This window comes from Cotesia typhae, unplaced genomic scaffold (assembly GCF_013202065.1).
Source record: "Cotesia typhae breed Kobodo isofemale line unplaced genomic scaffold, CoteBio_Ctyphae contig_123, whole genome shotgun sequence".
NCBI lineage: Eukaryota > Metazoa > Arthropoda > Insecta > Hymenoptera > Braconidae > Cotesia > Cotesia typhae.
The window spans coordinates 215,392-231,378 of NW_027423715.1; the positions used below are offsets into that span (position 1 = coordinate 215,392).

The 15,987-nt window shown below is 28.5% G+C and overlaps 2 protein-coding genes across 2 annotated transcripts in view; both read right to left on the minus strand.

Moving 5' to 3' along the window:
* The window catches only part of Slo2 (slowpoke 2), a 114,005-nt gene that overhangs the window by 20,827 nt on the left and 77,191 nt on the right, over positions 1–15,987 (minus strand). Inside the window, exons 5-8 of the mRNA XM_074255851.1 lie at positions 12,686–12,760; positions 9,653–9,736; positions 9,185–9,279; positions 1,276–1,459 (exon numbers count right to left, since the gene is read on the minus strand). Coding sequence (XP_074111952.1) covers positions 1,276–1,459; positions 9,185–9,279; positions 9,653–9,736; positions 12,686–12,760 — 438 coding nt within the window. The remainder of the gene's footprint in view (positions 1–1,275; positions 1,460–9,184; positions 9,280–9,652; positions 9,737–12,685; positions 12,761–15,987) is intronic.
* LOC141534014 (uncharacterized) lies at positions 3,793–5,250 on the minus strand. The gene is made up of 2 exons (XM_074253158.1): positions 4,593–5,250; positions 3,793–4,515 (listed from the first exon to the last, which is right to left on the minus strand). Exons 1-2 carry the CDS (start codon positions 5,037–5,039, stop codon positions 3,793–3,795), a joined length of 1,170 nt encoding a protein of 389 aa, XP_074109259.1. The 5' UTR covers positions 5,040–5,250.

Consider the following 15,987-nt stretch of genomic DNA (forward strand, 5'->3'; position numbering starts at 1 on the left):
ATAATTTGTCTTATACAGTTTGTCGGTTATCTTTTTCACAAGTCTCTTTCTTGTACGCGTCGTTTTATGAGATAAAAAAAAAAGAACAAGGGTAACTCAAAGGATCTCGTAAAAAGAAAAATAAAAGCAAATAGTTAAAAAATAAAAAAAAATTCTCTATAGAGGAAGAAGAGATAAAAGTGAAATAAAATAATAAAATTAAGGAAATTGTGTTATTGAAAAAAGTTTGATTTTTACGACGCGTTACTTAGCTTTTTGTTGAAAGTTAAATTTTTTTTTTTTTTTCATTATTTTTTTGTACTTGCATTATTTGAAGCTACATTGTATTTTTTATCTGTGAAAAACAAATAGAAAGCCGTAATTTCATGAAAAGAATTAGGGTAAAGCACACAAAGAGTGTGCCAGAACGAATTATCAGTCGGGCGCTTTAAATATTTGAAAGCTCAAGTTAATAATTTATTATATCGTCTTCAATTTGAGGATCAAGCCCGGACGAGTATGAATGTATGAATGTAAACATATATATGCATGAGAACGGGAAAGTAAAGGGAAAACGAGGAAGAGGATTGACGGATGGCGGCCGACGTTGGTGTAAAAACCGACTGTGGGTGCAATTCTGTCGACACTGCGTCCAATCTGTCGGTGTCGGTGTCGGTGTCGGTACTCTCGTTGCCGGGGGTGACAATACTCATTACTGCCAACTGTAATACGTCTAGTCTCAATGTGTGTTTTACAAATTGTTGATTAATTTACTATATCGGATCATTGATCATGCTATTTTTTTTTTTTAAATAAATATTACAATTTTTTAATTTTTTTTTAACATTGTTAGTTTTGTTGAGCCTTATGTTTTTGAAAACAAAGATTATTTGGTTGATTAAAAATTTTTTTAATTGTTAATAAAATTTTTTAACACAAATTTGCAGATTAATATTTGACTTTTTGTGTAAAAAAAAAAAAAAAACAATAAAAAAACAAATTTTTAAAATGTCTGGTCATTATTATAATTTTATGAAAAAAGAAGTAAAATTGTCAAAAAAATGTTAAATATTATTTTTATAGCTTAAAGAATTCTAAATCATGTAATTAAAAAATTATAAAATTTTTTTTTAATATTTCTTGACCTATTGTTCCAATTTTCTGACAAAAAATTTTTAAAATTTTAGAAAAAATAAAAAAATTTTGTCTTAAATCATAAAAGTTTAATAAAAAAATTTTTTTAACCTCTTAACTTTTTTAATTATAACAATAAATAAACATGTTTTCTGAACCCACCTGTGTTGGCAGAACTAACAGCGCGACACATATCATGCAGACCATATAAAGCTGGGAAGGCCAAATGTCTGGCACGAAGTCTCCATATCCTACAGTAGAAAAGGTAACCACCACGAAATACGTGCTTTGAAACAAATTTAGTTGTCTGTGACCTGCTCGCTGAAAGTGCTGGATTCCGCACACGCTTAAACATTTAGAATAATAAAATAAAATAAATTTTCAAGTTAAGTTAATTTAATTTCAATTAATTTTGTTTTATCCACCTTTCACTCAACCGTAATAATAATTGTGCTTAACAGGATTGGAGGCACCTTACACCACAGAAGGATAAATATTTAAAAACCGGTCACTGGGACAAACAGGACGAGCCCAATCAAAAAGTTAAATTAACTTCAAATAAGTTGGGCAAATTAAATCTATTGTATAGCATTAAACATTAAATATTAAACTGTCGAGTTGGGTGTACACTGTTACTGCTGAAATTTTCAGTTTTTGTAACAATAAGAATGAGACTAGGAGCTACTTAGGGGACTATTTATCATCAAATATTAGTTCACTTGAATGGAACTTAAGAAGTTCTGTTGACGTCTACTTATAGTTAAGTCTCCACTCGACTTTTACTTTATAGTTAACTTATATTCCTCAGGAATTACTGTTACTGTATTATATACCGACCTGTAACCTGTAACCTGGATCTCCATGTTGGAGAGGCACACTCGTATCAACTCAAGTCGATTATTCATGCAACCTACTTCTTAACTTTAACGACTCGAGCCCATGGATATTCAATCATTTTTATTTATTCAATAATTCCTGTCTTAAAAAATTTAATCTACTATTTCCTTTATTCTACAAATTAAAGGTCACTATTCACCCGATTTTTATTTTTTCTCATATTTTTAACGTGGTAATTTTTTAGAAGAAAAAAATTTTTATTTAATTTTTTTATTAATAGTACTATAATAAAAAGGTGCAATGTTTAGATTTATACTGTTAAAAAAATTAACGATGCAAGAGAAAAATTTTTGATCTAATAAAATTATTTTTGAAATTTAAGATTAAAAAAAATTTTTTAATCGATCAAAATTTTTAAATGTTATTTTTAGTTGGATTTTTTTTTTAATCAAGTTAGTTTTTTTTATCACTGTAGCCGAACAAATTTTAAACAGAAGTAAAATTTTAATCTTACACTGAGAAAAAATTATTTAATAAAGTAAATAAAAAAAAAAATAAATAACTAAACATTTTGGTAATATTTAACAAAACTTTGAAATCTTAAAAGTCTGATTTAAAAAAAAAAAAAAAAAAAAAAAAAAAAAAAAAAAAAAAAAAAAAAAAAAAAAAAGTAATGATTAAAGATAAATCAATAGGTAAGTAGAGGCTTCTTTTTTGTTCAACTGGATTCTGGCGAGAGGGTAACTAAAAAAAGCTCGAGAGCAAGAGAGTTGAAAGTCTAGAGCAGACTAGTCAGTCGATTAGTTATTTATTGGTGGCCTACATCGCATCACCGTTTACTTATTGGACACATTGTACATGTAGATGGATAAATGTATAATAGAGAATGTAGGATGCAGAATGAAGATAGATAATGAAGAATAGAGGCAAAAGGGTATCGGTGGCCACACGACCACCGCTGTCGACTCGCACAAATCCGACACGTATCAAACTATTTCGCTAGATCTGCTCTGTCCTGTCCTGTATGCACATTGTATTTAAGTATATTATTATGCCTGGGAGTCTATTATTGGCTCGTGTGACCCGACGGAAATCGACTTTAGTCGGCATACAGAATTATTTACAAATACTTTTCAGACTAGGTAAGGTATACCCGACACCTTGTAACACAACCCCTCGGCGTCTGGCTACAGACTTTTTCCCTTTATTATTATATTTAATATTATTTATACACCTAAGTCCATTTTTTATTCAATAAAATCTTTTAATATTTCACCTTTTGATTATTTTTACACTGATTCTCTAGAAGTATTTTAACGTCATGCTTGCTGTTTTAATCCTGCTCTACTTTTTATTTTTAAACAGATATTTTATTCATCCAAATATTTTTTTTTTTGTATAAAAAAAGTCAGAAGTCTGAATTTGAGTGAGAAAATACATTTTTTTTTTAGTTTGAGATTTTCGACTGATTTTAAAAATCTTAAATTTTTTTTGAAACAGACAAAATCCAAGATTTTTGTAATTTAACACTTTTATGTGTAAATTTATAGTATATTGTGCAACTAGTGCGACAACATCGCACGGGTTGCATATACTATTTTTTATTACAAATGCGGTGATATACGTAGGCACAAATAACGGGGTCCAGGGGCAAAGCCCCGGTGGGGTCCAGGGGCGAAGCCCCGGCGGGGGGTTGGGGGGGGGGGGAGTCACTAAAAACAAATAAAAAATTAAAAAAAAAGAAATAAATATATTTTGAATATTAAATACAAATTAATTAATATTAATTAACATAGTGTAAATTTATTTGAAACAATCAACACAAAATTAAACTGCTCAATATTAGTTTTTTCTACTTTCGTTAAAATAAATTGTCAAATTTGAACAATTTGAAAACGTGATGTTTAAATTTTTTAAGTTTTTTGATGGGATCGCATCTAAAATTTCAAAATTAACATTTTCTTTGTCTGTTATTTCAATATCCATCGCTGTTTCCACTGCTGCTTCATTAGCCGGATCAATCGGTGGTTGTTGCTCTCTTGAGGTAGATGGCTTGGCTGATATGGTGCTAGCAATTTGTTGACCGATTCGTTTTTTGTTGCCCACAGAATCTTCAATGTAGCCTTCAGCTGTTGGGCTGGATTTCCATCCTCCGTGTCTCTTGATACCAAGAAGAAGATCAGCACCAGAATCAGCCAACAAAGTTGCTGAAGTTCTTCTGAATGAATGTCCAGTGTAAGACTCAGGATTGGCCAATTTTAAAAATGTTGCTATTATTTTCGGCATACTACCAAAGGTGTTGATACCGATGTTTTGTGACCTACATTTGCCGTTTCGATAACTTACAAAAAATCTTTTTGTAGCTAAGTTGGTAGGGCGCGATTTGGCATATTTTTTATAAATGTGGTAAAAATCATCAGTTACAACAAACGATCTAGGTCTGCCAGTTTTAGTATCCGGAATTTTGACCAGTAGCATATCACCTTTATCTTCTATATCGCCCACAATCAACTCAGTTAATTCTTTTCGCCTACATGCACCTTGCACTCCATAAATTAAAGCTACCTGAAATAATGAAAATTCTAATAAGTTTATTTATTGATTCCTAGATCACACTAAAGTATTTAATTAATTATAATAACCTTTATAGGCAAGTACTGATTGTCCGGAGCTTCACCCAGGAATTGATTGATTTGCTCTGCACTCAGTGTTAAAGCTTTTGTGCTTTTAAAACCTTTGTTTTTTTGCTTTAAAAAAGCAATCAATCTTGAATAATTGTAAATATTAATGTTGTGTTTAATATCAACCATACTTCTTAACATTGAGTACGTTGCCCACAAACTTGATGGCTTTAAATTTTCAGCGAATTCACCAAAATAACTCAAAAAAACTGTTTCCGACAGGCTTTTAATTTTTTTTGACGTTCGCCACTGCATGAATTTTTTGTATGCTGCTTCATACTTCGGTCTTGATTTTTCAGGAGTTAAATTATTAATAACCTCATTAGCTTTTTCACTAATTTCAGGTGGTATAAATTCCTCATCGGCACTTTCAAGGGTTTCTGGGATAAAGTCGGGATTATTATCCATTTTCAACCTTTTTTTTAAGTGTAATTTTTTATTTTAATATCGTTATAAGAATATAAACTTTCGATGTCAACCTCACTTCTTTAATATTGACAGTTAGATTGTATTTTTTTGTTGTTCATTTTAATTTTAGCAGATTTAGCAGTCAGTTTGCGTGCGACAAGGATAGTTTGCATGTGCCAAGTTTAATTTGCGTGCGACAAGTAAACTTGTCGCACTCAAATAACAGTTTAATTTGCGAAAAAACTCACGCATAATTTTAAAATGGGCAAACAGCTCTTTTTCAACTGCAACAGCGAGCGCAAAGATACTACTTATCCCGCATGAGTAATAAAAACATTTATTCTGTTAAATCAATACAAAAAAGTATTAAATATTTAACATAAAAATTTTTAACACAAAATTTTTTTTACTATGTGGAATAAACTTTTTTTTAACAGTAAATATTTTTTATATTGTTTAAAAAAATTGCTATAAAATTCATTTTTATTTAAATTGAAATTTTAAAATATAATTGTGAGATTTTTTTCAAATATCTAAATAAAAACAGTGTTTCATATCAAAAAATGATATCGCAAAAAAGTCTATTGATAATAAAAAATGATTATTTATTGGGACATGAAAAGTGTTTAACGGTGAGCTGTAAACTCTTTACAAGGACATAAAAAATGTCAAGAAAACCGTAACACATAGCAAGTGAAAGTTATTTTATATTTTTTGACCCGCGAATGAAAATAACCGAAGAAGAAGAAGAGAAAGAGAAAGAGAAATAAACGTAGGATATTATTATTGTCCCTGGGGTAGTTATTCCTGGACAGTGAGGGAGGTAATGTGGTTCAATGGGATCTACTTCTGTAGCAATAAAACACGATGTACAATTCTCGCTTGGATTCGATTTTATCCGCGATTGAGCGGAGCACAAATGCACGACGTTTGACAATTTTAAAATAAAGTTTTCTGGCGTAAACGTCGGCTCTGTAGCTTCCAATACAACCCCCCTGCCTCTTCCGCTTTCCTGAGCTGTCGCGACCTGAGCGAACCCACCATTTTCTCAACAGTTTACTTAGCCACCCTCTTTACATTTTCATTTGTCTCATTCTTTTTCCCGAGCAATATTTAATTTTTTATTTGGGGAAAAAACATCTATTGAAAGTTTAAATTATTTTTTACATTCTATCGAATTATTTCTTGTTTCACTTCATCCACTTTGGCTTGAAACTTTATTTTTAAAATAGCTCAGAGTTTTTAAATGAAATTTTTAATAATAAAAAAAGTGAGTTATGAAAAATAAATTTATCTGGTTGGATACAAGATACAAGTAAAGATACCGGCATTTGAAACTCGTGACATGGCTTTTTCGACCGTCAAAGAACCTCTACTCACGGGCAAGTATCTACTAGTGGTATTGTATATTGTATATTATATATATATATATATATATATATATATATATATATATATATATATATATATATATATATATATAATATATATATTGTTGGGAAATAACTCTCTCATCGCATATACCATATACCGTACATAAGGGCGTAGCAAGTTTGCACTTTAGATTTAATGGTAACTCTCTATCGTACCTCTTTTTTTCTTTACTCTCGCCCCCTTTTATCGCCACGCTACCACCACCCTCTTTACACTTGACTGTGACAGTTATGTCCATATAACGTTACTTTTCATGCCGGCACACCTTGACCACGACTAAAGTATCTTGTGTAATTATAATACATTATATTTATTACCGAGTGAAGTTAAAAAAAAATTTTTATAATTAAATTTTTATCTAAATTATCATAATTATAAAAAAAATTCTTATTTTTTTATTTTTTAAATTTATCTAAAATCAATCCTATAATTTTTTAAAAATTTCAATTTTCACAAATTTTCAATTATCGAAACAAGTTTTAAAATAAAGAAATTTTTTTTTTTTTAAAGATTCAAGGACGCGTATAAAAAAATTTATTTATCATTATTTCACTAATTTTTTACATTTTCAAGGTAATTAGAGAAAAAAAATAATTTAAATCGTTCTCTAGAGCCAAAAGGGCCTAAAATTAGCGATTCGCCTTTTTGGCATTAGTAACGCCATACTATTAAATGATTTTTTTTTTTAAGTTAAATTTAGCATCCTTTGAAAATTTTTGACCTAAATTTGTGCCTTTTAAAACCTTTATTCAGTTCTATACGATAGTCTACTAATTTTTTTTAGTGACAGTAAATTATTTGTTATTTTCCAAACAATTCTTAATGATTTATTGGTTATTAATTCTGTCATCAGCAAATAATATTTTTAAAATAAATTTAAAAAATAACTATAAATATTTTGTGATTAAAAATATCGAAAAACCATCAAGCAAAAATTTTTTTATTCACAATAAATAATTGTTAGCTATCAACTAGCCGCTGAAAGTTACGATTTTTAATTAAATTGATAAAAAAAATTTTTTTCTCTTTTACTTGAATGGTATATCATAATCAAAGCCTGAAACTCTATTTATAAAATATTAAATAAAATGTAATTCAAAGTAAAAAATATTTAGCTTCAATATCAAGATTGAAATGCATTAAAGGAAAGCTACTCAAAGAGATTGCTAATTGCATTTCTGTATTAAAAGATAAACTTATAAAAGTGTATGACGTGATTCTGTAAAATCCACGTTAAAGTTCAATTTATATGTGTACATTTTATACATATAAACATAAAGCTTGCGCGGTGTACGGCGGTATAGGGCATAAAGTATATAATGTTAGATATTTTCCTCGGGTCCTAAACACTAGATAATACGTGAAATGAGTTTGAGTGGGTGCGGCATGACGTAAAAAGATCGATGTCAAATGAGCACATTGTATTATATGACGAGCGGGTTAATATTTTATAATGCGAAAGCCACTTGAGATTTGTCACGCGAACTTTTTCTCATTTCCTCTCAATATTTTTTATTTATATATTTGTTATGCTCTCGAAATTCATTAGCAATTAATATTTAGCCTCTGCTAATTAGATAAAATCTGCCTGGTGGCTATCGAATTGACATTCTTTATCAAGTGAATTTTTTTTTTAATAACCGGAGTTTGATTACCGATTGTTAGTTTTTATTTTTAAAAATAACTTTTTTTCAATCCATTGTTATAAAAATACAGGCGGAGTATTTGAATAATTACATAATGGTAAAAAAATTAATTAACACTGAGAAATTCAAAAGAAAAATATATAAATATTAAAACGTAAATGTGAGTATTAAATGTAAGTAGCGTTGGGTTCTAGGCTGCATACTTTAATTAATTAACTTAAATTTACTGTAAAAAATTTAGTAAGCCACTTCAGCACGTACCGAAGTTACAGTAAAAAATATTATTATTTTTATTATTATTATTGTAAGTATAGTTATTGTTATTGCAGTATCTTCTCATTATATAGTCTTCACAAGCTCCCGGCTATTAGGATTATTAACCACCGAATAATTTAGTGACTTATTTATTTACAACAAGCTTTTTTAGTCAGTGAGAAAACTAACTTGTCGGCTCTGAATTTCACCTTTAATAAATTTTAATTTTTTACCGAACTATTTTTGTTGTGTCGATATGAGCAAATAGTAAGTATGAAATACAAAAAATGTTTCTATGAAACCAGAGAAAATTTTTTTTTTTTTTTTCAATATGTTATACAACAACTATTCGCTGTGCAGTTAAGCAAACTTTAAACATAAATGCGACGATATTTCCCGCGCATTTTTATGTTTGTATAACGTACACAGATACAGTATGCAGTGTATATTATATAGTGTATATACAGTGTATATATTATATAGTAGGTCAGCCAGGTGACCCGAGGGTATCTAAACCCCGAGGCTGTCAATGTTTACTTGTCAGTTTGTTTTGAATTGTTTAATTTCCTCAAAATTATTTTATAACCTTTTTTATTTTTTAATTCAAATATTTACATTAAACATTAAGTATCATATGTTTGCACTGGAGCGAGAATTTCATTAAGTTTTTAGATCTCGAATAATTACACGGGATTGATTTTAAATTGTAGGTTAATTTTAATTCAAAATAGAGAGGTAATTTTGTTACTTAACAACTAAATTGCATCTACTCAATCAATTATTCAAAATTATTTTAATTTAACTATGTACCTGGTGAAAACAAGGCACAGTAAAGTCACGCTGAGTATCATCAATTGTTGACTTAAAGCTGATTGAGATCTTTGCATTGCTCTGTGTAAATCATTCTGCAAAAAATAAATTATTGTTAATATTAAAAATCAATATTTTAAAAATAAAAAACAATTAATTAATAAATGAAATTTTTTCACAGGAATTAATTATAATAAAATTTTTTTATTTCAAGCGCTTTCAATCGCTGTTAAAATGTTGCTAAATTGCAGGCGTGATACACTAAAACGGGTGAGTAAACATCGAGTGAGTTTACAATTGAGCAACATTGCGCTTCTACCATTTACACATTCCAACATTCGTTGCATATTTGATTAGTCAAAATGTTTTTTTTTCCTTTTTCAATCAAACACTTCCTTTAAAATTTACTTTGTGCCTCCGACACTGACAAAAAAAAATAATTAAAATTATCATGATACCTATACTTACAAACATATTTTCGAGTGAATGTTTAGCCAACCAGCAGTTTAGAAATACGGGTATAAATAAATTTCTCATTGGCGGATAGAGTATCTGGAAAATAATAGTTTTATAATTCAATTTCAGTAACCAGCTATTTACTCGAACAAATTTTAATTATGATACAAGGATAAAATGAAATTCTCCTATATAGTACTATTAATATCGTATTATATGTCGATATGAATCACTATACCCTCTACTTATGCATATACGTATAGCTAAACAGTAAAGCACCCTCCAAATAATTAAATGTCATAGAGATAAACTCAGTGGATTTTATTGACGTATTTGCCGACTAATCCTACTGCAAATATTATGTTTACCATTAATCGGCTGTAATACGTATAATACGATCATTTTTCCAAAAATATAGAGGATTAAATTACACTTAAACAAAGTGGATAGAATAGAATTTTAAATTAATAATAAAAATATTAAAAATCATCAATGAGGTTTAATTATTCACGTGGAATTATTTAATTGGCTCGTTGATACATTTTTAATTTAATTTATTCAAAAACCAATTTGTTTACATAACTATTTATTCATTTTATTTTATTTACATTCTATGATTGCCGTGTTATTATGGTTAACAAGCGCTTACTTTTTATGTAAATACAATACACAACTTGTCGAGGATAAAGATGATTTTGATATCTCGAAAGACATTTTAATAAAACGAGACCGAGGATTTCGGTTTTTTACCGCTGTTTGTTCGAACGTTGCACTGAACAAACGATTATTACTACGTGTTTATAGATACATAAAAATATAAATGTGTGCGGCTTGTGGGAGAGATTGTGTAAGTATTATATAATATAATATAATAAAATAAAATATAATAGCATTGATAGTTTGCGAACCAAATGATACGAACAGCAAAACGTTCTGTTCTTTCGAGCGGATTTTTCCGGGACAAAAGCACGTGGAAATTACCTGTCGATATCATAATCACCGAAAAGAAAACGGCTTTGAATATTTATTTATTTATTTTTCATGCGAGTTTAGTGAATAGAAAAATTTTATGCTTTATTCAAAAATTGATTTTATGTTGCTGTTTTAATTAAAAAAAAATTGATTTAAATTAAAGTTACATTTTTCTATTCAGTAAGAACAATTAATCCTTCGAAGTATTTGAATCAAAAAATTTTTGGTTCATTTTAAATCGAGAAATAGTTTTTCTTTTTTTAATTAAATTATTGCTCAGTAGAAATGATTTAAAAATTAAACTTTTAGGTCCAGCTAAAATTTATGCCAATAAAAATAATAACTTGAAACAAAATTTCGAACCAAAAAAATTTTTGGTTATAATTAGATCATTTTAAATTAAACTAAAAAACTGAATTGTTAAATTTTTGGTTGATTTTTTATGATAAAATTTTTTTTTTTAAATTAAATCATCTAACAATTTTCTTTTTAAATTTTTCGGATCCTGATTTTTCATTGAATTCAAGTTAATTTTTTTTTTTTAATGTAATAGCATATTTTAACATAAATTTGAATATTTAATAAATTTACCAAAGATTTAAATTATTAAAGAAAATAAATATATTAAAAGCTTTAGTAGCATTTAGAATTAAATATGCACATAAAATATATAACTTAATATAATTAGAGGAGTCAGTTACAGTTAGTTATGTCACGGATAATAGACTTAAGCTAATTAAATTCCCCTGATAATATAATGACTGAATTTAACGTCATTATGGTAGCTGTGAGCCGGGTTGTAGTTGTTTAATCCGACAAGATAAGAAGTATATGTTATATTGCTTTATCATACACTGTACATGATACATCAAATATTATAATCGTATTTATCTGCGTCACCAAGTAACTTAATTGCCCTTATTCTCTATTTTGTTATTTTACCAATTTAATCCGCGTATCAACACACGACGCATTTTTGCATTTAAACATCGAATTAACAATGTCAATTTAATTTTCAATAATAGAGTGACGTAATGCACTGACAGTAACGAGCTCGAGAAGAAAGAGAAGGAGCAGGAGGGAAGAGAAGGAGGTGTAAAGCACTTGAGACATCCTGGAGCCAAGTGTCCTCGATAGTAAACATCTACTGGTACTTAAGACACCAGTGTAAATATATCAGTTTGCATTGACATTTTCCGTCACTATAACTAACTGCATCCCACTTTCTATCTTTACTTCGGTACACATTGACTTTTTACTGACGTTAATTCTATTCAAATACCATAAATAAAATAACTCTTTTACTTTTACTTACAGAGTTTCAGAATTTATCGCTTTGATCATTTTTTTCTCAGGCTTCAAATTTTTTATTCAACTCAATTTGCAATATAATGAATTTTTTAGTTAAGGTAGTTATCGTAGTTAAGGCATACCGTCAGAAAATTCTAAATTTTTGTATAGTTATTAAGGACATGATGATACAATTACCCTAAAAATTTGAAGTCGATTGACCATCTATAACCCGATATATATTCAATCAAAAATTGGATTTAATATTGATTGCTACGCTCTCTGCAATTCTGTATCAGTTTTTTAGTTATAAAAAAAATTTAACAGTCAGAAACTTTAAAAAACTCACGGTATTTTTATGCATTTGTTGTGAGTTTAAAAAAAAAATTTTTTTTAATTTTTGACCGTCTAATTATTTATAAATAACGGATTAAAGTTCTACAATTTATGAAAAAGTAAGTTTTTTCAATTAACTTTTAAGGCTTTAAATTTCTGGAATTTTTTTTTTATCAAAATAATATTTAATTTTTTATAAAATTGAAAAGTTTTGTCGTCTCTTTTTTTTATTAATTTTTTGAAAAATTAATTACAAGAGGTTATTTGTAAAAAAAAAAAAGAACTATTAATAAAGTTCAACGTTCATATTAATCATTAAAAAAGCTTATTAAAAAAAAAAAAAAAAAAAAAAAATGAAAAATCGCTTTTTTTGGCTACCTTGAGTTATACTTGTTTAAAAATTAAATTAAAATAATAATTGTAATAACAGTCATAATAAAAACTCACCGTTATTGTGAATGGAATGGTGTTAACGAGCTCCAAGATGAAGTGGAATGACAGTAGTTGCTGCCAGACATTTCCCTATGAACGTTAGAAAGACAGCTCAACTTACCCAGATATTTCACTTAAAAATCTAATTATGAGTGCGATTATTATTTAAATATCTTCGAGTATAAAAGCCAGATGTGTATCATCTAAACTAGGACTAGGGTTGCAATTACATTGAAGCAAAGCAGCATAAATTTAAATACATGACATCTATGGAAAATTGAATCTCGGGATTCGCGATTCATAGTGAAATTTCGGTTATTGAATTAGGGAGTCGGGAGCAGGGAATATGCCGCTACCGTTCAAATTCAATGTTGTCTATTAAATTTTACGCCTTTGTCAGGGTCTGTTACCATCATAATCTACTCTGTGACAGCCATTGAATTGTCCGTAATTCTAGTTATTTACCGTTTTAAAGTCCATCAAAAATTTGTTAGGAAATTTTGTAATTTGTAAGTTGTTTTTTAATGCTGAAATTTAAACTGAAAATAATATTAATCTTTGTCATCATCAGAAATAAATCTCAAATGTATATCAAAATAAGATAGTCAAACATTTTTTTTGTTTTATAAATTAAGAAAATAATTCTTAAAGCAAAAACAAAAATTTTTTTGACATAAAAAAATACATTTTTAATAATTATTAAGAATATATATTCTTGTCTGAATTATTAGTCGAATAAATAATTATAATGAAAACATATTATTATTTCTTAAAGAAATTAATTAATTGAAAAATTTAATTTTAAAAAATTCTTGAGCTAAGAAATATTTATCTAGACAATGATTTTTCTATCTCTTTGTAGAATATTTAAAGTTAAGAAGAAAAATTCTTTAATCAAGACAACCAATTCTCTTGAAAATAATTTTATTCTCCGATAAAAAATATTTCTTTTGGATCAAATAGTTTTTTTTTTTTTTTCAGTATAAAAAAAAAGATTATTGATTCAGCAATTTCAGTTAAAATTTTTTCGACTTATTGAATTTATTACAATAGTTTTTAATAATAGAGTTAGTAAAGAGGAAGAAGAAAGAAAAATAGAAAAATGATTTGAATAGATAAGGAGTAAATCGATAAAAGGCGATAACGAATGCTATTACAGCGAGAGTTAACAAAAGAACGGAATATTGTCAATTTGTAGGATGCAGTTTCGTAGCTTACTACTTTTTTTATTTATAACTAAAATAATAAAGGAGATAAGTTTTTCCGTATCACTGGATAGTGAAGTAGAGATGAAATAACAATAATAAGAATGATAATAATAAAGATAAAAATGAAGCACGAGATATTGTCCGGGAATAAAGAACGAGGGAAATCAGACGAAAAGAAATAGAAGCGAAAACGGAAAGGAAGAGAAGCCGAATATCCGTGTGAAGGATTCTAGATGATACCGAGAACAGCATGCAACTATGCAACTCCCGACACCGACACCTGCAACGATACCCGATGCTTACTGATAAGATAGCGTGAAAATATCTACGGATATTTACTATCTCCTACATATTTTTCCTCCTATAAATTTCGCTCCTGTTAAATTTTAAAATTGAGATCTGGACATTTCGATCCTCTTATATATTTATCACGGACGTTTCCGAATAAACTAAATTCCACGTATAATTTCCCGAGCTTTATTTTGTTTTTTCTTCTCTCAATAAATAAGATATTGCGGTGAAATTCACGCTATTTATTCATTAACTAGAACGAAATATTTAGAAAATTTTAATAAAAAGTCTTTTTAATAAAGAGTAAAAACTAGGGTAGAACATCATGGAATTCTATTTTACGCTGTAAGTAGTTTATCTACGTGGTGATATAAATAATTTAGAAAAAATTATTAAAATTTTGAGGAAAAAATTATTTTTTAATTATAAAAATTATTTATTAAAAATATTTTCTGCAAAAAAAAAACTCTTCATAATTTTATTAGAATGTAATATGTGAAAAAGGTACATCTATAGGATCAAAAAAGAATAAAATTTGAGAGCACGAAGCTCTCTATGATGAGTGTTTGCCGAGTAAGCAATAAAACATAATTTATACGAGAGCAGGAACAATAAGTAAAGTACTTGATCCAATACAAGACCAGGCTTTGAAAAATAGACAGGTAAAAGAGGATTAATGTCGAATGCCGAGTAAGTTACGCCTGAGATTCTGTATCTCTCCACAACATTTTATATACAAGTCAACTATCATCTTGGCTTTAAAGATATAAAGTTGTTAGTACCTTTGTACCTCTGCTCTCGCTATAGATATACAACTAAAGACGTGAGTCCAAGAGCAAGCTCACAAGTCCAGAACAACATATCAAGAGAACATCAACCATCGCCATTCTAGCTTGTTTCAGTAGCTTCACGCTTCAGAAAATAAACAGCCACAAAGTTCTACAGTTCCGGGGTCTCTGTTCCACTCCAGTCTTAATTCTCCGTCTTTATTCTTGTCTGAGAATTTAGACTTTAGGCCATTATACCAGCTGGTAGACAAAGCTGTGAATTTCAAGATAGTAAATCAGGGGTAGTTGGAGATCTTTAAGGAATTACATGCCCAATGGTCGTGAAATTTCAGTAACGATGTTTACTGAGGTATGCACAGCTACTAATAAGGGTAAAAACACTTTCGGATAAAAGCTTGTATAAATTATGCTTGAGGAAGAGCTCGAGAGCTTGATAATGCCGTTGAACACTGGATATTAAATCTCGTAAATATGTGGTAGAGCCGTTGATGGTGATGTACATGAGTACATATTGTTTGTGCTTTGTTGATGAGCCTGTAAGTGTACCAAGAGAATGCTTGTGAATTTTACATCTGTCAGTAATTTTGGCTCTGGGTTATGGATTTTAGATATAACATCTTGTCTATTTCTATTAATATTCATTTTGCTAGAAGGAGTATAATAATCGGTGTCTTTATTATTTTTGTACTTTCTAAATTTTGATACTATCTAATGAAATTTATTACTGAGAAAAAAATCATTAATTGTCACATTTAAAAAAAAAAAAAAGATATAAAAATGGTTTCACAAAAATTGATGATTTATAAAAAATTGAACCGAAAAAAATTTTTTATTTAATAGAAAGAATTATTATTGTAGGAGTTTGGCAGGGTTTGTAAATAATTAATGTGAAATGTATTAAAATAATTGAGTGAAATTTATTTTGCTATGAATTACAGCGTGCTATTAGTTATGTGTGCAAAAACGGAGTAAGTGAGTATATATATATGTGTGAGGCAACAGCTAGTCATGCGCGGCGAGTATGCGCGAG